General features: G+C 36.3%; 2 protein-coding genes across 3 annotated transcripts in view; both read right to left on the bottom strand.

Annotated features, from left to right (window-relative positions):
• Nucleotides 1–213: 213 nt before the first annotated feature.
• Mms19 (MMS19 nucleotide excision repair protein) lies at nucleotides 214–15952 on the bottom strand. Its single transcript, XM_067106286.1, has 20 exons — nucleotides 15705–15952; nucleotides 14047–14285; nucleotides 13713–13857; nucleotides 12683–12870; nucleotides 12267–12428; nucleotides 11828–12044; nucleotides 11387–11499; nucleotides 9890–10010; nucleotides 9410–9608; nucleotides 9014–9111; nucleotides 8281–8453; nucleotides 7512–7690; nucleotides 6786–6939; nucleotides 6296–6464; nucleotides 5897–6063; nucleotides 4683–4795; nucleotides 3972–4128; nucleotides 3580–3744; nucleotides 3248–3328; nucleotides 214–2729 (listed from the first exon to the last, which is right to left on the bottom strand). The coding sequence occupies exons 1-20, from the start codon at nucleotides 15799–15801 to the stop codon at nucleotides 2619–2621; spliced, it is 3048 nt and encodes a 1015-aa protein (XP_066962387.1). The 5' UTR covers nucleotides 15802–15952; the 3' UTR covers nucleotides 214–2618.
• A 2238-nt stretch (nucleotides 15953–18190) lies between these two features.
• Nucleotides 18191–21960, bottom strand: part of LOC136840002 (WAG22 antigen-like) — a 13931-nt gene continuing 10161 nt past the window's right edge. For both annotated transcript variants that reach the window (XM_067106283.1, XM_067106282.1), the window contains exons 2-5: nucleotides 21005–21120; nucleotides 20476–20643; nucleotides 19997–20103; nucleotides 18191–19411 (exon numbers count right to left, since the gene is read on the bottom strand). In XM_067106283.1, the coding sequence (XP_066962384.1) occupies nucleotides 18674–19411; nucleotides 19997–20103; nucleotides 20476–20643; nucleotides 21005–21116 (1125 nt within the window). In that variant the 5' untranslated portion in view covers nucleotides 21117–21120 and the 3' untranslated portion in view covers nucleotides 18191–18673. The remainder of the gene's footprint in view (nucleotides 19412–19996; nucleotides 20104–20475; nucleotides 20644–21004; nucleotides 21121–21960) is intronic.

The raw sequence follows: 21960 nt of genomic DNA, 5'->3' as shown, positions 1-21960 counted from the left end.
TGCATATAACTTCTGGGGAACCAGTACACTGCAGCTCTTGACATCAATGTTAATCAGAAGATACTGTTTCATCAATACACATCAGTTTTCCGATTAAAAAGTATAATAATTTCTTTTATCATCGACCATTATTAAGAAAGTCAACCAGACCAGTAAACATTTCTGTGAGTGAAGACACACAATTCTGGGTGAAACTAACATACATACTGTAAAAACAGTTTTATCAGTTTATTAGCAAAATATAAAACAATGTCTTGAAAAAACTAAGACAGTTTTGCAGATTTATTATCCAAATTCACAATGAGTTCCCATGTACGCATTATGTACTAAGTCTTCTCCTTCCTAAATTTTCTAATTAACTTAGATTAATTCAATTAATATCAACAAGACCACTGGGTCACAGTCATAAATTCATTGTATTTGCCCATACAATTTGTTCTTAGGAAGTGACGTGAAAATTGCAAAAAATAAAGAAGCTGACAGCTAAGTGCGAAGAGACCACCACAACTGGATGCAGCGAAAGACAGAAAGCAATGCAGCTGGAGGCTGAAGGGATGCTACTAAGAACCTTAAGTGCCATTTACAGTGTGCCACACAAGCATATTGTATGTGGTATTCCCAGCCAATTCACTTGATGTCACTGAGTTACAGGACCACAGAACCATTTGCAAAATAGATGTCTGTGCTTTAAGATCATATACACAGCAGAAATGAAAAAAAGGGTGGCTCAAAATTCCTCATACTATGTCACTGTCTATCAAAAGGCAACTATCAATAAAATAAAATTACAAAATGATTCAAAATGTAAACCAAGACAATTTCATTAAAATATTTGTTGACAAATTGCCGTACACTGTCCTTTATCACACAATTTCTGTTCTTGCATACATGGCTCTCACTCTGAAACACTTTAGTTCAGCCCATTCCAAAGTAGACCATTATTGCTTTGACTTCCACTGTTGCTAAAGTATTGGAAAATTAAATCAAACTTTCCATCTCCTGAACTGTCAGTATGGCTTTAGGAATGTAACATCCACTGGAGATCTTTCTTATTTTAAGAAAGTTGGGCCATTCTCCTTTAGGGATTTTGAAGAATACTCCACCACTGATCCTGATATTTCTAAGGCATTCACAGAACTTTACCTTGAAGTTCATAATGGCTAAAACCTTTTATATTTTTATTTTCACCTACTAACCATCATATCAAATTTACACTTGATCCTCATTGGTTTACTATGAATCTGCCAGCTGTTACCTTTAAATTATATCTTACTGGGATTCTATAACCCAGTAAGTTTTCCAGTTAGTCTCTAGATACCAGTAAATCCCAGATTGCCTACTCAGTGTCTGTTCCTTATCCTCTACCGTTATTGTGACACGAGAAAAATCCAAATAATTCATTAACCCTCTGCCATTAAGAAACAAGTCTGCTGTTTCTTCATGGTAAAGCCACTCATTATCCCCCCCTCGCAATTTAGTTTCCATCAAATCTGTGGTAAAACCATTTAATCAAAAATATTTCACAGATACAAACTTAGTCATTTTACTTTTACCTTTAGGCTTGGTCAAAGGTGATATGCCCTGTGTTGAAGTGCAGTTTTAATAAGGCAAAGCAATGAGTAAAAGATGGGTAACACATCTCGAAGTATGAGGAACTCCTAACCTCACTTCCTGTTTATGCTAATTCTTATTGTACCTATAAACGCTGTTCGTTCGATTAAAAGTACAGAAGAAGGCATTCTGAATAAAGACAATGTTTGCATGCATGAAACATTTATCTTTAAAAAAACTGTTTGTAATGACACACATTACAAACTTATTATCTTTCCTAGTGCCAAACAACAAATTAGGGGAGGGCAATTGGTCCCTAAGTTCATATTTCATGGATGAACTTGGATACCATCTGTCATGTCTACTTGGATTCTGCTTAGTATAATCTTCTTGTTTCACTGAAGGGACCATAAAAAGTTCCTTGACACTTTAGGATTAAGGTACATAACTCTGTAAGTTATGTGTACAACAATATCCATGCTAACTGACACACTTTAAAGAGAGCACATAGATGTAAAAGAGTAATAAATGACGTAAGGCAGAGACAAACTATTCATTTATCAACCAACACCGTCAGTCAACATTATGACGTGAAACCCAGCATGACAGTAACACAGTAATATTCATTTACACAACTAGTAACAAAATACCTCTGAACAAACAACTGCAAAATCAACGACTGAAACAAATAAAAACTTGAACCTTTAAGTAAAGGCAGTCCTGTGATAGCTAAAGATGAAAACAAGAAACTGAAGGCCAGGTGAAGATTATTACTATACACAACTGATAACGTCCTGAGTATAAAACAGCAAAAAGCAAGCAGGACAGGTAGTTCCCCATATAACGAGATGCTTCTCCCATAATTAAATTCCTAGATCATTTATTATTACAGCAATTCAACGTGCATTCTACTGCCTTTGACCAAGGATATTGCCAGCAATAAAAACAACATTTGTAATCTGTAGGAAAACAAAGTAATGTACAAGATATTTACAGCACCTTACTAGTCTCTCTTAAAAAGCATCTTCACTGACGAATTAACACTAATTTACATGAAATAACAGAAGCTATGATTTTCCCGGAGCCCCAACAAGTAACCACGAGGATCGGGCACTGACAGCTGATTGTCGGACAACCCTCTTTTTGTCGTTCAAGACTGGCCGTAGTTCGCTGATAACCTAAAATTAGAATTATTTTAAGCAAGCATTAAAAGTTTTGTACATATTTTTGAAGTGACTCTTAGTAAGAGTTATCAAATGTTACAAGAAAAATTACACATTCTAGGTAGTAAATCATACTATCTACACTAACACTGAAACAAGATATATCAAGATATACCAATAGCAGGAAAATTTGGTACTGTATAAAAGCTTTAATGCAGTCCACATTCTGTTATTTACTAATATTACTGAAGTCTGCATTATATTTTGGCTAAGCCATACTATTCTGCAAACACTGACAGTCAGTGATCAAACACTTGACTAAGAAGGAGCCAGACAGAGACGATATAAGAATAAAGTTGTCAATATTTTGCAGTATTATAGCTGCTCTGTTCTCAATTACGCATAAATATTAGTACACATCAATATATAATAATCTTTTATATAGACATAAGAACTATGAAGATCACTGACTCAATAAATTCTACATTTCCACTGCAATCAAGATACTACAACTTTTCTGAAATAAACCTTACTTTTTCTTTGTACGGCCTGAGAACGGGGACTGGTAGTGATGCCAAGGCCTCCAGACACTCGAGGGCTTTCATGCGGATACCCTACAAAAAATTTCACAGTTACAGGCAAAATGAAATACTGCGAGATACTGCTTACATAGTTTCATATTTTTTCTCCATTCATGGTTAAAAATTTGTAGGAATAAAAATTAAGTTGCTTACTAGACTTAAGTTTCTCTTTTACTTCTCAAAAATCTCATATATTAAGGTATTTATCCTCTTCATAACTTATATAAAAAAAGACTACTTGATATATAATGTAAATATAATAGAACAAGGTGCTTAACCCTTACCATAGGCTGATTTGACGTAATGCTGAGGAGATTAGGAATAAGGGTGGAAATGTGTGGCGTAGCATGAACAGCCGTTTGTTTCAAGAGAGTCGCCAGTGTCGACAATGTCGTTTCCTTGACGGCCAGCTTATCGGACGTAACTCCTTGAAGTAAAACAGGCAACAGCTGAAGAAAAAAAGAAAGATTTTGAGAACTCCATCTTCTAAATGCCTATGTAAAGGTAAATCCTTAAAAGCATACATACTTAAATTATATTAGAACAAAGAACATTCACCTGTATGGACGGGGAGCCAAGAAGTGGGAACATCTAGCACATGGAACACGAAACGAACCCATTTTAAAAATGTTGAACATCTTTGCAATGTGTGAAAAATACTCAACATTCATATTACCTTTTTAATGTGAGCATTGAGAACCAAAGTAGGTAAATGAGGTAATATAGATGACACAGCCAACAATGCATTCTCCTTCGTGTTGCCTGCAGTGTTATCAAACGTGTCCACAAGTGGCCCAACTACATTCTCAAAGTATCGTTGTTTGTAGAGCAATCTGTTGAAATTCAAAACCATTTAATGAATGTAGAACTTACAACATAAGAATTACTACAAGAAGTTATGTTTCAAAAAAGTAAACATCACAAAACAATTAAATATTTCGTGAAAAGTTAAAAAAAAAAAATAAAAATATACTGTATTTATCTGACATATTGCGTACATTCATCCTTAAGCAGTTTTACATGACACTACGTAGTAAGTCGTGATTTTTAGTTTACACTTACAATTAGACTGTAAAACTTGCACTAAAAAACACAGATCAAAGTTTGTCACTCGTCTAAGAATAAATTCAACAGGTGAAAGTACAGCAAAGGAGTAACATGAAGCTTTTGTATTTAAATAAACCCACAAAGTGCAATCCTGTATAAATCAGGATGTCTTCATCCCTCCTCTTAAATTTATATTGCTAACTGTTTTTGTACACAATCATCTTAAATATAACCTTTCCTTAGTTTTGCTTATTTTCTCTTGTCCTTAAACCTTACATCTACAATTAAATGTGAAAGCTTTATATACATAATTTGTAAAACAATCCTAAATACATCTTACCTAATATTACTAAAAGTTTCAGGTCGAAATGCATATTCATGTTCTTTCAAAATAATCTCAAAATCTTGCGCTGCTTTCTGACCAATGGCTGGATCACATAGTAAACTTAGCATCTGTGAAATACCAGAAATACAAAGATCATGAAAATGAGCATAAAATATGAAATTCTTAAAACATTTACAATATTTCACAGCATCAAATATATAATTTTACATGCACTATATTTGTTGATGGTACTTTAATTGGTGCCTGAAGTCAGGTTACTCTCTCATTTTCTGCAGTATAATTGTACAATAAATTAGGCTACAAGTATGATAATCTTACAAAAAAATTAATAAGAAAGGCAAATGCAGTGCAACATACTGAAGAACTATCATCAAAAGTATTCAGCTTCCAACCTGCTTACAGTTGCCTACAATGGATACGTACGTGTTCCCAAGATTGGCATTTGTAGTTGACAGGCTAATTTGGAAACATATTTCATTTTTTGCATTTCTTTACAAGATATTATTTTAAAAAAGTGATTAGGTATTTATGAGCATTGCTAATACTTTTAGAGGTACAGGATGCTCTTATGGCTCAGCCGACAAAATGTAATAGCATATTACGTTAGTGGCAATAGGTGCCCTTACGAAAAGTGGTGATGATTTGAGGGGGAAGACTATGGGCCTTACCTTTTTGGTTAAAAATACACTAATGAGTCAGTGAGTTCTCAGCATCACTGAGCACTTTGGAATGGAACAGATTATAAAATTTAAGCCAAACGCCAAGCACTGGGACCTATGAGGTCATTGAGTGCTGAAAGGGAAATTGAGAGTACAAAGGTTTAATAGGTGTTACAAACTGAGAGTAAAAAGGTTTAAATGTATAACAAATTGAGAGTAAAAAGGTTTTAAAAGAATAACAGGAGGAAATTCTCACTGTTGCACTATGAAACAATTGTTAAGAGAGGCTGGAAAGCAAGATGGAAGAAAGGGAATACGAATGGAGGTACAGTAAATGAGTGAAAGGAGTTGCAGCTAGGGGACGAAGGGACGCTGCAGAGAACCTCAAGTAATGCCTACAGTGCACCGTGTGAGGTGCACTATTGGCACACCCCTTTACAGGGGTGAGAACTTACAGAATTGTAAATGTTGAAATAAAATACTTATTTCTCATCATAAATATTACTGACAGGGATGCAAAACAAAACTGCTACTCTGTGATTACAACACCTTTTCAGTCCACACTTTTTCCTCTTGGGCTCCCCTCACAACAAGTGCTTTGCATATCCAGGTTAGCGTCTGGAGAGCAGCTTCTCGTTTGTCTGTTGGGTTCGTCGTTTCCAAAGCTTCGGTCAACTTTTCGCTACTTGTCGAGATAATGCGGTTGAAGTTGGACCCTGCATTAAAATGACGAGCCTTGTGAACTTGGCGAAACAGAACTTAAAACAAAATTTTCACAGCATGCTAATGCTTTATATACTTAAGTCCCAGCGTAAAATGTTTATACCTGAGCATAAGGACATCGATAGTTATATACATTGAATTATCAGAATAAGGGACTTGACAAATTTTCTTTAAAAGTTCTGGAAAAATGAAATAAAAGACTCATCAACTTCACAGCTGTCTTACCCATAGGTATTTTGTTGAGTATCGACGCAAGAAGAACTGCAGCGGTTTCCTGGACTTCTGGCGAACAGCTGTTCATGCTCTGCTCTCGTAACTTTTCCAAAAAGCTGTCAAGGCCGCTGGCCTCAAAGCTTCTGGGCATACCAAGCATCACACCTTCATATAAGTAAACCTGTAAAGTTGATTTGAAATGAAGGCAAGTGTAAAGATTCATTACATTTGTTTACTAAACTATATACATTTGTAACTCCATTCTATCCCAGTCTAAAAAGTACTAATGCTCGACAGGAACATTGCTACCAAACTGAATCGTTATAAAACATTGATGCTACTAACAAACCTTGTTGTTTGTAAAGTACAACAAAAAGTTGGGGTATCTTGTAAGTTTGTCATTTCTTCTCAATATATATCATATCTTATTTTCTCTCCTCTATATGTATTGTATCATTACAATGTATATTTACAAAGCACAAATTTTGCGAATGTTACCAACCAACAGCATGGCTCTAGTGCTTGTCATAAACTGGGCCAGAAGATCAGAGATGTCTTGGTGTGCTGATAACAATTCTCTGCTTAGATCACTTAACTCTTCTTCCCCATTATGCAAAAGGAGTTGGATCATCGATTCTACTAATGGTTTAGTATCTCTGAAAAGACAAGGAAGACGGGAAATGTTTACCTTTCGGATTATGCAATGAATCATAAAACACAGAGCTAATTTTTGCTCCTACCATCCGTTTTCAGAAGTAAAAGCTGCATACTGGTAATTTTCTTCCATACAAAATGTACAGACTGACAACTACTGAGTAACTTTTATTCTGTGTCGATATAAACCTATGCAATTGAAAGAGCAACGAGTTTAAGCTGCCACTCATAGCCAACATGTTGAGAAAGTACTGCATTTATTTTTCACAGAATACAAACTTTACAAATATGTGTATCCTCACTACAATTATTAACAGAAATAAGCAGAAATAACTACACATTCCAGATCATATACTGTGGAGTTCATCAACAAATACTACTGTCTAACCAAACAAAAAACTGAAAAACAATTCACTTACACATGTAAAATAGATTTTAATGGGACAAATATTACCAAAATTAGTTGATAATTTTTCAGATGACTGTTATAATCATTAAATTTTAGCTAATAATTCAGGAATAAAGGGATCTGCCTTAATTCTTACAATCCTCTCAAACATCAGTCCATACTTACTTCATGTGGGTAACCAACACCCTTGCAATTGCTGAAAGGCACTTCAGAATAGGCACAGGAGATTTAATTTCCTCCGAAACAATGGCACGAACCGACATGCCGACAATATTGAAAATTCCCTTCCATTCCTCGACAACATATTTCTGACAATCGTCATCTTGTAATGTGTTTTTCAATATCTAGAAAGAAGATGTAATCTCAACAGAAGTAGTTTTCCTTTCTAAAAAGGTCAGTTCATTACCAACAATTATAAGATGCTCAACCATTCTTTCATTAATGAAAACTGCTACAAATTCAATTACATCAAGTCAAATGCTACAACACGCAAAACGGCAAAGTTCACTTTTTACATCTACTTATAACAAAATCAAGAGAGGCTTAAAGTATTTTGATAAAGGAAAGGTTCTGCAATACCATTATCAATCAAATAAGCCATTTAGTCTCTGATTATAACAGTACTAATTATGAGGTGCTATTATTTTTTAAAAAGTACAGACAATAGACATTTTACTAATAATTAAGGCAGCAGCTAGTACTACAATACAAGGAATTAATATTTTTTGAGTCAATACTACAAAGGAACTGGGCCTACCTTTCCAAAAAGATAGTCTTATTCATAATCTGACTACTTTACTCAATTTTAATTAGCAATTAACCCCTATGCCTATCTGTTTAGACTTGACTTTAAAAGTTTAGAACACATAAGAATTTGCAATTCACAACAACACATAAACTCAATTGTTTGCAGCATAAGAGACGTGACACTTACCTTCTGGATGCAGGAGAAGTGTAGACATGAACACTCAGGGGAGGAAACCATTGTTTCCTCAGCACGTTTCCAGAGTACAGGCAGGACTTTCACCAAGAGAAGCTTACCAGAGGTAAGAATTGCGAGTGTATCCAGGATCTGACTGTCTGTGACTCCACAATTTCTTAAGTTGCCTACGTGGAGGTAAAACATATCATTAAACATGAGACATTTTAAAATCTTTGTCTTGATCTGATTTATGAATGTTTGGCCTAAAGACCTGGCACTAGAACCATTAGGTTATTCAGTACCACAATACTAACAGAGGAATTTCTATTAAAGATAAATAAATATTTTAAAAATAAACTACTGTTTACAGACAATAAATTAACTTTGCTACAACTAAATATCATAAAACATTCCTATATATCTTAAATGTAACTCACTACATTATCTTCAGTAACAGTAATGATAACATTAATTAATCAAAAGAGTATTTTGCAGCTAAACAAAACCAATGACTCCAAAAACATAATATTCTCAGTTCATTCTTAGTTCTAAGTTTTCAATCTATATCATAATACTAACACTGAATCTGTGTATATGATGAAAAGTGAAAACTTGCCTGAAAATCTGTATTTAATAAGTGTTATGATGAAAATTGAAAAAATTAATAACTTTTGGTCGTCTTTAGATCCCCAAAAACCATGATAAACATCTGGGTCAATATAAACAGATACATTACAATTTGTACCTTGTTCCATCTCACGGAGAAGGTGTGGGAAAATGTGATCGCTGACAATTCTTGGTTGCACTTGAGACATGGCACTGAAGGTATTAATTATGCTGTCTCTGGAAAATAGAAATTTGACATTTCAGCAAAACTAAAAAATTATTTTAAAAGTATTGTAAGAACATGTTAACCTGACTTTTGCATTGTCACCATTATTATTATTTGGACGGCTAAGTCACATTACCACAATCTGATAAGGCTCCCCACTTTTTTTAAAGACTATAAAAGGGGGTACCACTTACAGTGCACTTTGTGTGACATACTGGAGGCAGTACCAAAGGTTCTTTACAGTGTCCCTTACAGTTTTATTACTTTCCAAGATATCAGAAAGCACTGACGACCATCTAAAATACTTACCTCAAATGTTTATTATTCACAGAAATCAGCAGAGATGTCATCGTGTTTGCTGCTTGTGTGAGATGTTCCGAACTAAGCACAGACATGGCGCTTCTTACGGCAGTAACTGTTGCTTCCTGAACAGCTGAAGAGCTACACGACAGCCCTTGAGAGAAGGCTTCCCAACAAACATCCTCGTATTTTGGTAGGACCCCTGATTCTGTAAGTAAACAAATCTACCACTCTATCATCTATTCATAAAATTGGAGGATTCTATCAATATACAGTATTTCCAGTTGATTTCTTACCATCACTTAAAAACCTTCAAAATGATAGGATAAGTATGACCAAGGATGGTCAATACAGCAAAATTAAGCCTCTCATCAAAGTTCATTACATCAGTAATGTCTGTATTGCCATTAATAACCTCTGAAGGACACTGAATATCATATTCAAAAAATTTTTAATTTACAAAACCGATTATAATTTACATTTAACTACCTTCTGTCATTTCCGAATACTTTGAGGTTTCTTCCATAAACCTGCCAAGAATCACTATCGTATTTTTCCGGGCTGATTCCTCTGTTTTTGAGACAAACTGCTGGGCAAGAAGAGGCAAAACCTGAAATACACAAACGTAAAGATGATAGAAACAAAAAAATAAAACTCCTTGCATTTGAAATTGCTTTTTCATGTTGCTGAAATGAATATCCTGAAAAATCATTACTTTGTAAACTACTGTATAACATTAAAAGCTACAGAAGCTATTTTACAGTATAACATTAAAAGCTAGATAAGCTATAACACATTATTTTGCAAAAACAGGAATAACATCTAAAAGTTTTTACATAAAAACAGATGCACTACTTGACAAATGCCTTTTTCAGTGGATCAGACTAATTCAATCATTTTCAATTATCCCTATTAATATTAATATTATTATTACTATTATTACAACATAGTTTAGCGCGATCACTGAATCACACCTCTAAGACTTTATGGCTTGGCCTGAATGATTTAACCTGTTATAAAAGACACATGAAACATGAAGTGTGAAGCATTGCAGGTTGTACAGTCCAATATTCTCATCTTTTTTCTTGATACCAGTGCTGACAATAAACTCCCAAGCAAGTTACAGCATGAAACTACTGTATCAAACTGAACTGGATTATAGAATTTAGGCTAAAGGCCAAGCACTGGGACCAACAAGGTCATTCAGTGCTGAAACTGAAAATAACAGTACAAGTTTAAAAGGTGTAACAGGAGGAAAACCTCGCAGTTGCACTATGAATCAACTGTTAGGAGAGGGTGGAAAGTAAGATGGAAGAAAGAGAATATGAAAGGAGGTACAGTAAAAGGAACGAAAGGGGTTGCACCTATGGGCCAAAGGCAAGCTGCAAAGAACCTTAAGTAATGCCTACAGTGTACCACATGAGGTGCACTGACGGTACAGGTACTAACCCCTTACAGGGGAAACTACTGCATCGTACAGAGAAACAATGAGAAAATTACAGCAGCCTGGCTGAAAATATAAAAAATACTAACAGCAGACTGGAACAGTATCAAATTCTCTAATCTCATCAGTTGCAATCAAAATTGCTAAAATGTACACAAATTCACGTTAAAAATACATGATACAAGATTTAAATTGCGATTTATCATACAAAAGAATTGAACCACAACTGGATACAACTAAATCTTAGTGACATGAAGCATCATATTCAAAGGGACCAAGTAATTTGACTTAATGGTCTGTTTAACCTACTAAACAATAGTAATAATTGGGACCTGGAGGAAAAAACACAAGCGTAAAAAGGTGATTTAAAAACAGGGTTGTTCAAAGTGATATTTACCACCATTAGCACAGTTGAATTGTAGAGTATACGTCCTATTGCATTACTGGTAAAGGATATTTCTAAAACAATCCTTTGTAGGTTGTATGAACACATTACCACTATTATCATATATAAAAAAACAATAAAAAAACAAACACACAACCTTCTCTGCAATTGATGTGGTAGGACCAGGTCCTGAAGCTATCAGTGCTATAAGAAGATGGGCACTGGGGTACATAAGTCGTTGTTCTGGTGCCGTCAAATGGCCTAGACATTCTGTAAATGGAAGAGCACATAGAAAATAAGGTATGAAGCTAAAAGCATGAAAATACTCATTAGAAAAAAATCACCCAAAAATGCGTTGGTTCATAGACATCTACTTTCGGCTGTAATATTTACATACGTATTGCTGTCTAGCTTAAGCTTTGTGTATTTTAAAACAACGTAATTAAAGTGATATAAAAAAAGAATGAAAGCAGTCAATAAACATTTATTCAGGCATTTGTCACCATCAAATAAAATAGAAAAGGAACTAATTAATAGTGACAGGCAGTGTCAAAACTGGAATTAATCTACATTCCTTATACCAGCAGATGCATCTTACCCATCAAAGCAGAATTTGTTAACGAAAGTCCCGCGTCACGAGAAGCTTGCGACACAGCTCCCCTTTCTAGGGCTTTCATCATGGAAGTCAGCGCCAACAGGGCAGCACTTTCAGCCTCATCGCTGCTTCTCTCAACCACTTCTCTCCTGATGCTGACCCAGAGAGGAGAAACGTGTGGTCTTATATCTTCAGATGTGTAGATGTCACAACAAGCCACCTAGAGAGATAAGTGAAATTATAAGCATCTATGAAATATTAAGAATACCCATAGCTTGATTAAAATAGAAACATGCCTATCAAGTCAATAAGTATCTTGCAAAGCCAATATGTATAGTAGTACCAATAATCTATAAAAATTATGTAATAATTTTCCTAACAGGCAATCAGTTCCTCGCAGCAAAAGCTCAGAAATCACACGCTTTTTTAAGAGAGGACTCACCAATGTGTGTAAGGCATCCAACTTTGCTGAGTAGAGGTCAGAATCCAATTTTTCTTGTATGAGAGGAATACAGAAAGGAGCAAATGCAGGTGTTGATGACAAGGCTTGTCTCAATCCAAGGACAAGGTCCTCTGCAGAAATCCCAAAAGGGTCATCTGCAGGCTACGAAAATAAATAAATTTACAGTTAAATAGCTAGATTACCATAGTTCACAAGCATGACTGCCTGGAAGTGATGCTTTTAGTTCTGAGAAATTTGTAATGATTCAATACTTTTAAATTCATACAGTACACAAATAAATTCATAATATCAATCATAAGAAAAGATAAGTTGGCATTATATTCAATAGTTATAAAACCTGGTATTACACAAAAATACAATATTGTGAGTTTAAAATTCAATACAATAATACATACAGGGACAAAATCTATTGGAAAATATGCAGCCACTACTTCAAATAACTCTTCGGTGAAAGGGCCGAGAGGCAGACACTTCACTATCACAGGTACTACAGCAAAGAGTAGAACCAGATTCCTGGGATCTTTCTCTCCATCCATAGCTGTTACAAAACCCAACACAAAGTCGGTCCCCATTTCTTGAACAGCTGTCCAGAGAAAAAGAAAAAGTCATAAGAAATCTGTTGTAATACTTCATTACAATCTGGACATACTTTGTTAGCTTGAGATTGTTGAAATAACATATGTTGTGACATATGTAAGTGTATAAGGTTAATATTTTATCAAATCAAATATCTAAACTTCATAATTTATTACATCCACTGAAAGTACTACTTTAATCTAAGGTGTTACGTCGATTACCAATTTTCATTCGCAAATCACCTCAAATCCCAAAGATAAATTCCCCTTCACGCTCTTTTACCACTTCTTTCTTCACCAAGCTGACTATTTCTAAAGTTGTAACATATAAAAGATATTTTCTGACACAATAAGTTCAGAAAGTGCAAGCTTACAGTATTCACAGCATAATGGAAAACACTGAATTAGGCAAGAGTGTGAATAATTTTCATGAAGATGCCAAAAGTGTACTGCCCAGTATTACATATTTATAGATTCACCCATAGCATTCTGGGTTCATTATGCTGCAAAACTAGCAGTGTGGACCCATCAACACAGAATGCTAGTTGAGAAATTACTGTATAAAAATATACTTACAGCAGTACTCTATTATATAGAACAAGATTGTCCAGCTGAGAGAAAAATATACAACCGAGCTATTTGCACCTACTGAAATACTCATCTTTTCTTATCATTAAACCTCCAGTAATTTGCTTAGTGAAACCTTAATAAAACAAAATTTATCACATCTCAAAAAGATTTCATCTCTCAATGAAATCACTAGTGAATACATATGCACTAAGTAATAAAATTAATTACAAAAATATTCCTAAAATATAATCCAAATACATTCAGTACAGTATGCAAGTACCTTCTATTTTATTCAGAATGCAGAACTTTAAGAACGTAAATATATTTCGCCGATCTGTCATTATCTGGGACTGACAATGTACCTCCCTGAACAGTGCCTTAAGCAGTGCAACAATTTCATCTTTCCCAATATTCTCCTGCTCAGCCTGAAAGTAATAATGGTTGGATTATCACATTAAATAATCATCATTACTCTGGCATCTGTGTAATATCAGTAATAATCAAGATACAACATACTAAAATATGACTGTTCTATACATTTCATTAGTTTTTAAAACTGAGCAAAGACATTGTGAAATGTATACTAGCAAATTTCTAAAAAAGACAATACTTACTAGGCCCATAATAGCATAAATAACATGAGGTGTGACAGAGTGATGGTCCTTGAAACGATCAACAAAGAATGCAGTCAAGAAGATTATTTCTTCGTGGTTGAGCTTATTTCGAGGCAATGTATGAAGTACATCGGCAAGTAGCCTTGTCCCTATGCCACGGTGAGAAGGGTTTGGGTTGGTTAAACTCGTACCCAGTGCCTCAATGACCTCGAGCAAGGATATTTCCTTGGCTTCAATTTCTGAAAACACAAAGGTGATGCAGTTGAATGTAGTAAAACTGGAGTGGAGAATACTCAAAAAAGTTATTTCCCAGATTGATAAATGTTAGGCTAGATGCTTCAACTACAATCTTTAACACTTGTAATGTGCATAGGCCTATTGTACATCCTACACAAAATTGGAATTTCCTATGATGAATCCTATCTTAACCTAACCTAGCACACTGTACCAAGCCAGCCCTTATCTCGGTGGGCCAAGAATCATATCAGTAATACAGGCCCACAGAATAATGACCACAGGTTGGGCCTAATTAAACTAAATAAGTAAATACAGACCTAGGCTATACTACCTTAAAATGTATTGTATTGCACATGGTAAAATAATATGGTAGAACTACAGAACAGCTTCGCATACAGTACTACTTTGGAAATCGATTTTTCCTGTAGTATTTTCGTTGCTTATTAAGAATTTACCATTACTTTTTGATAGTCGACTGTAATTAACCTCAGAACTGATATTTTATTGCACATGCAGTGTTATAGGGAAACTTTTGGTAAAAAGTGGAGTTCCCTTCACCGGGGCACCCCAACTATGTAACACGGCCTGCTAGATTAGGTTAGATTAGAGTACGTCAGGTTAGTATAGTCCCTTTGGTAATTGGTTTCCTTAGCCAATCCCTTCTTGAACATATCGCTCCCTGATGACCTGTGCATGCACTGAACAATTCCATAAGAACAACGTGGCGGTCCTGTCTTTCTCAGTTCCCCACAGCTCTCGTTCCCAAAGGGTCCCCAACCATGTTGGGTAGATATGAGTTAATAATAACTGATCGACAATGAACAACAACACATCCTTCATTAGCCACACTACAAAGGTAAAACTTTACTTTAGTTGGGCGGCCTGATTCCGGGTTGGACTGGGATAAGTTACCGCCTTTTGGGGTTCCAGGTAAAATCTAGTTAGGTCAGGGCATGTCGCATTAAGTTAGGTTAGGTTAGGTAAGCCTAAGTTCATGTTATGAGGAATATAGTTAGGTCAGGACCTGACATGGCGGGAAAGGTTATGTCTATTCATGTTTTAGGAATCTAAAAGTATAGGAAAACGACTGGCGGGAATCAGGCAGCGCAACTTGAGTTTTACCAATTACAATTATTGGAAAAACCAATTTCCAAGGTATATAGTCCAAGCGGAACTCTTAATTAGAAATACCGATCTAAGCCTAGGTCAGGTCAACTGGCATATCATGGACAGGCCTAACCAATACTCTAGGCCTGCATTTTCAATGTAATCCAAGTCGTAAAGTGTAAAAACTGTTGAAATTGATAAACTAAATAAAACGGCAACGCAAAAAAACCCTAAAACAAAACACCATCCTCGTTACGGTTGGCTAAATTACGCCACGGGTGCAACCCTAAAATAACGGGCCTCCTTTCACCTACTTGGAACCAGCGAATGGAGCAGGGCATTAACATCCTGTAGACTAGAATTCGGGAGCTTATCAAGTTCTCGGAGGATGTCAGCCTTGGAGCTGATCATTTTGAAGATCAGCGACTTTTCCTTTCGAACACGTTACAAATATGCGGTGGCCGCCGTTTCGCGAGCTGGAAAGACTCCGTTTTGGGACCTGGAATTATCTCAGGCTTCTTCTTCTTCTTACTGATGTTCGTCTCCTTCTAGCTCCCTAACTACCACATTGTTTTTCCCCCGTTCATTATTATTGTCATTATTAAATAAATAGGATTTCTTTAAACAAAAGCACCAGACGAAGTTATAATAAATAAGTTACTTTAACTTAGGATTAAAAGACTAGTCATTAACATATAAGTCTGATGAAACATGGATGACCACCAATAGAATATATTCATCTTCTATGCGTTCCAATACCCAAATTGTTTATTTGGTTCACTGTTATTATTATTAAACTGAAAGACAAGATCTAGACAAAAGCGTCTGAAATGATAGCAGAAAAATATAACAGAAACAGACGAAATTGTACGAAATATGTTATTTCATTTAATTCGTAACAGCAGTCAGTAACACGTATAGAGTATAATTTTCGTAGCTTCATATACTTCGGTGCACAGACATATTCTGGATGCGTACCAGTGATGCATTAACCCTCTCACTAACAATGCTACACTCATTTATATCTAGAGTATATATTATCAAAATCCATGGAAATAGGACACTTCTATTTCTTCATCTGCTATTTCATTTTACCCCATTGCTTCTACTCTTCGTAGATTCCCAGTATATTCCTGGAAAAACTTCTAAATTATACATAGGCCTACTTTCCCAAGCGATCAAACCACCTCAGAATATTCTTATACATTTTTAGCAGTGTCATTTTATTCACTTGTCATTGCATCACTGTCTTCGTTAACCTGCATTCCGGCCTTGACACCTGTGTCTTAAAAATACTTCATGTGAAAAATGTCCTTTTATTTGTATATAACAGTCACAACTCCTTGTACTTCTTTAACTTTAACTTCCACAGATCATTTTCGCTTCAAGACATTTTTCAGACCTATCAATAGTTTCGTGGTTTAGCAGATTTTGCGATTAACCTAATCCCTAATCCTGCCATCATCAGTCAGATCTAACTTTATGTGCATATAGGAGGTAACCATTTCTATTACTTTCCTGTCTACAATAACATTTATCTTCCAAGTATACATTTGGTATCTTCCAATTCATCAACTTGCTAATTGTCCTCCTTTCTGCCTCAACAGTTAAGTTCACTGTAGATCATTTCAGATCTTCGTGCGGTGTTGCCTTATTTGTGATATCTACATGTAGCAAAACTGGCACCACCTGTCATATCGAAATTACCATTTCTCGCAATCGTTACTTACATTTAAATTGTTCATATCACCCCGAATGTTTTCGTTATAAAGTCCACCAAAATATTAAACCCATACGAGATTCTTCCTTTCTTCTGAACCACCTCTTCAGGAAGTCTCTCATCATCCCTTCACAAAGGTTCCTATCTTAACATCTTGTTTATATTCTCTTTTATTTACCCCTTCCTATTCTGCATTTCCAAATCGACAACTGCTTATCTTAATCATCCTCATTCTCGTACCATGAATTATTCTTCTTCACTTAAAATTTGTCTTTATTTTCAACACTTCAGTTTTTTTCACCATTAAATTCATTACCTACCCTTCTATTTCCTGTGCACTAACATGCAGTCTAATAATATTTTTCCTCCCCAATTTTCTCCCAAGTACACTTATAAATATCATTTTTGTAAAACTCTGTTTAACCAAGAAATCAAGCCCATTTCAGACCACATTTCCTTAGTATGTTTTATATTCTCGTTTATTCATTACTGGCACCTCAAGCCTACAACCTGCACCGTCTGTTCTCCTATTAACTACTTTTGCATTCAAGTCACCAAATACGACCATCCTTCCTCCCTCTATAAATTCAGATAGGCACAGATTCAAGCCCTCAGAAATATTTTTCATGCTTGTTCTTTTCCATACTTATATGTTTAGATCCCTACCATTTTAGATGTAAATAGATTACCACTGAACTATGTATGTATTTCATTTTTTTGTAATAACAACCTTAAACGTTTTCTGTGGTTTCCAATGTCTGTAATTACTTGGAGTTCGTAAGGAAGATCCAGTTCTCTTATGTACAGCTTGACAGTATTAAATAGTATTTTATTGTTGTTATTTAGATTGGGTTACCATTTATTACCATATATCCACAAGGTGGACTCCTCTAGGAGACGCAGAGCAACGCCAAACAGATAAAAATCTTGACATTTTTATGATATCCGACAATGTACACATACCACTCATTTCTAGAAGTAAATAATATCACTTCAATTTTGTTACTCAGCCCTCATGAATTATGCTACAGCAATGCAAATTATCTTTAATAGTTTTGGACGAAAAAATAAGTATACACATCAAGATGTATCATTCAATATATACAGATTTAATTTTACAACTGAATATCAAACATGTCCATATTCTTAAAAATTACTACATAAGTATTCAAATTAATATCTGTGCTATCAAGTTGATGGGATTATTATTCCACACCTTTCATCTCAATGTAGTTATGGGCGCAGAAAATTATGAAATCAACATATTAAAGACCCTACCGTTTGACATGTAACTAAGACAAAAAATCAATAGTTTTACAATGTTATTTAACTTAAAGCCAAACAATAAAACCAATGGAGAAAGAGCTTCACAGTTGTGTAACTGTTTCTCCATTTTAAGACTCATGCTGCTATGAGTATTTTTTGATAAAACCAGTAATGAAATAAACATGAACTAATTCACTGATTGGTAGAATGTCACTCTGGGTCAGTGGCTTCTCCAGAAACTGACTGACAGAGTAGCTGATATGGCAAATGCAACCTTATATCCAACATGACCCTAACCTAAGTTGTTTTGGATACAGAAGCCCCACCAGACGACGCAGTGAACGCGCCAGCACCACCTGTGCCGGCTGCACCACCAGCGTAAGGGAAGGCGCCGGCCCCAGACGTGCCGCTAGCTGCTCCTGCGTAAGGGAAAGCCCCTGCACCAGAGGCACCGCCACCAGAAGCTCCAGCAAATGGAAAGGAGCCTGCACCAGAGGCACCACCGCTAGAAGCTCCAGCGTAAGGGAAGGCCCCAGCTCCAGAGGCACCACCAGCAGCCCCAGCAAAAGGGAAGGCTCCAGCTCCAGAGGCACCGCCAGCAGCCCCAGCGAAAGGGAAGGCCCCGGCTCCAGAGGCACCGCCAAAAGCCCCAGCGTAAGGGAAGGCCCCGGCTCCAGAGGCACCACCGGCGGCTCCAGCGTATGGGAAAGCTCCAACACCACCAGAAGTCATGCCTGTGGGAGGACTCTTTGGAGCTGGCGGTGTCTTGGCAGCTACTATAGCTGCGGCGGATGTTGCCGGTGCGGCGGCTCCGGTGAGAAGCGAGGTGGCTTCGTTCATGAAGGGTGTCACTGCAACGTTGTTCATGCAAGCAACTTTCAGGCAGTGTAGGAAATCTGTTAACTTGTAGTCAACAGGTTCAGGACAGGATGCAACGGCAGCTGCTACCGCTGCGCCTAGGTCTGGAGTGATGAAGGCGTCGCTCAAGGAGTTAGACACAGCCGTTCGGTTGAGTGTTAGCAGGTCGGGATTCAGCTGCAAATAAGGGAGTAAAAGTTTTCAAATTCAATGTGTGAGGGTAGAAGATCAATGGAATTGTGTACTTACCAGTCCTGCTTCAGTAAGGAAAAGCTATGTAATTCATCTAGGTAAAACAGATTCTTGGAAAGTGAATGCCTTGCATGGAAATATCCCGTAATGAAGAAGGGATGATAAAAATTAATATGAAACGGAATAATGTGTTACTACTGAAGTCTAAGCTTGTCATTTTCATTACAGCCTATGCGGAATTTTTAGAGACTAGCCTTCTAGCTATAAAGTTTTTTCACCAGCTACAGACTTTACCCACACAAATATTTCCCTATCATCATGAAGTTCTTGCATTTTCAGCCAAACAGTATGGCTGTTTGATAGGCATCCAAGTGTTCAATATTTAACTTCCTCATTGAAATTTGCCACTGTTCTGTTGTTTACAATATTCGATTCCCCCTTACACAACAAAAACGAACTTTCTTGCAGAAAAAAGGGTACCTTAGTCAAAGATCAATACGTGACGATAATTACAACTTTCTGCAGGAAAAGGGTGCCTTTGTCACAGGGTCAAAACCTAACAATACTTACAAGGCCTGTGGTATTGAGGGCGCATCGTCGTATGGCTGTGGCAGTGGCCGGGTCAGAAGATGCCTTGTCAGCAAGACTTTCGGGCGCCCCAGCTAGGAAAGACAGACCTAGAAACGACGAAAGAAGGATCCATTTCAGTAACATTAAGCACTGTACTTGAAGTGGCAGACAAATATGACCCAATACACATATTCAGTCTTGAGTAAAAGTACACCTTTACCTTCTTACTATTTGGATACAGTTGTCATTACAAAGCCTAGGCTTCAAAAGAATAACCAAGTGATGAAATTCTGACGCCTAAGCAAGATTCGAACCCGCATCAGGAATCTCAGAACAAGGTCACTTTATCCACCTGACCACTCTGGTTCTTCATTTGGATCTTAGGCTTTGTAGTGACAAACTTACCCAAAGTGTGAAGAAGTCGAGAAGTTAAGAGGGCATGCAGTTATTACATTCACAAACAAGCACTGAACATTTACCAACACTCATGAAGAACTGGGGTCCCAACACGGCTCCTGTGGCGTTGGCGCAGATGGTGATGGCCTTCACGGGCCCTCCCGGAGGGGAGAAGATCGTGTTGATGGGCGAGCACATGCCCTTCTTCAGTTGGCACACCATCAGAGAATCGGTGAGGGGGCATAGGGATGCTGTAGGAGATCAGATCGAGAGGATGAGTTACGGATTCCTAGAGGGAGATTGGGAGCCGTTGCAAGGGCAAATCCTGACCACTACTACTACTACTACCAGTACTTTGTGTCTCTTGTTTGTAATATCCTTGTCGTCTACAGCTTTAAGACTCAATTCATTCTAATATTGATCAGTTTGTCAGATGAAATTATGGCGTAGAATGAGAAGAGAAATCTGCTAAAAAATAATCAAGGCATCATCAATATTAACAAGGATTTACTTCGTAGGAATTAGCTTAAATAGCTATAAAACTAATATTATTGAAAGTAGCAAAAATGTCCAAATATGTTACTAATATTATTATTATTATATAAAACTTACTATCCATCCAAGGAGAGGAAGTCGACGCAGTTGGAGGAGAGACCTGTGTTATTGCTGACGCCATTCCAAGTAGGAAGAGCTGCAGTATGCAGCCCGTCGACAGTTGCGCCATTTTCCTATGCAAAAGATAAATAAAATAAATCATGTAAGCAAAATGAATGCATGAATAGCATACTTAATTATGAATAACATAAGGGCGCCGATCGAGACCACAGGTGCCAAATCAAAGTCCTTCAAAATAGGCATCAATACAAAAATGGGAAAAAAGCACGTTAAAAGAAGAAGAAGAAGAAGAGATATATAACAAACAAATGCATTCAATTGTGTGTTATGTACTAAATGTAATAAATGAACTGACACTTCTGTCTTGATTAGATTTAACAGTATCTTTTACTCTGGTTTTGGATGTCGCGGAAAAAATAAGGCTGTAACCACACCACTGTAAAACATGTCATAAACATGTTGTCAATTTATCGCAAACACACCGCAGACATGTACATGTTGAACACAAGTTAATGACTTGTTGGTAGTTCTGACCAGTAATTTATATGACTATCAAGGATTTCCCGAAGATTCGTTCTCCACTGAGTGTTGTTGACTAGTTTTCAACTTGTTGGTGATATGTATGTGATAAGTTTAAGACTTGTGTTGACAACATGTTTTCCCGCAGTGAAAACATGTCGTACTACACACAAATTATATATATATATATATATATATATATATATATATATATATATATATATATATATATATATATATATATATAATGTGTTATATTTGTGTGTGTATTAGGTCAAGTCTGCACTACAGTAAGCATGCTGTAAACACAAGTCGGAAACTTATCACATACATATCACCAACAAGTTGAAAACAAGTCAACAACACTCAATGGAGAACGAATCTTTTGTCAGGCCTATCAACAAGTCATCATTAACTTGTATTCAACCTGTCTA

Source organism: Macrobrachium rosenbergii, chromosome 7 (genome assembly GCF_040412425.1).
Source record: "Macrobrachium rosenbergii isolate ZJJX-2024 chromosome 7, ASM4041242v1, whole genome shotgun sequence".
Taxonomy (NCBI): domain Eukaryota; kingdom Metazoa; phylum Arthropoda; class Malacostraca; order Decapoda; family Palaemonidae; genus Macrobrachium; species Macrobrachium rosenbergii.
The sequence above is the reverse complement of the archived record's forward strand: the minus strand, read 5'-3'. Positions and strand labels throughout refer to the sequence as shown.

Excerpts from the sequence above, each read along its gene's own strand:
- Mms19 (XM_067106286.1), bottom strand. The coding sequence starts at position 15,801 with ATGATCAGCTCCAAGGCTGACATCCTCCGAGAACTTGATAAGCTCCCG. Across the intron at positions 11,500-11,827 it reads AACAAATTCTGCTTTGATGG|AATGTCTAGGCCATTTGACG; the intron begins GTAAGATGCATC and ends TTCCATTTACAG. Across the intron at positions 10,011-11,386 it reads CCACATCAATTGCAGAGAAG|GTTTTGCCTCTTCTTGCCCA; the intron begins GTTGTGTGTTTG and ends TGTGTATTTCAG.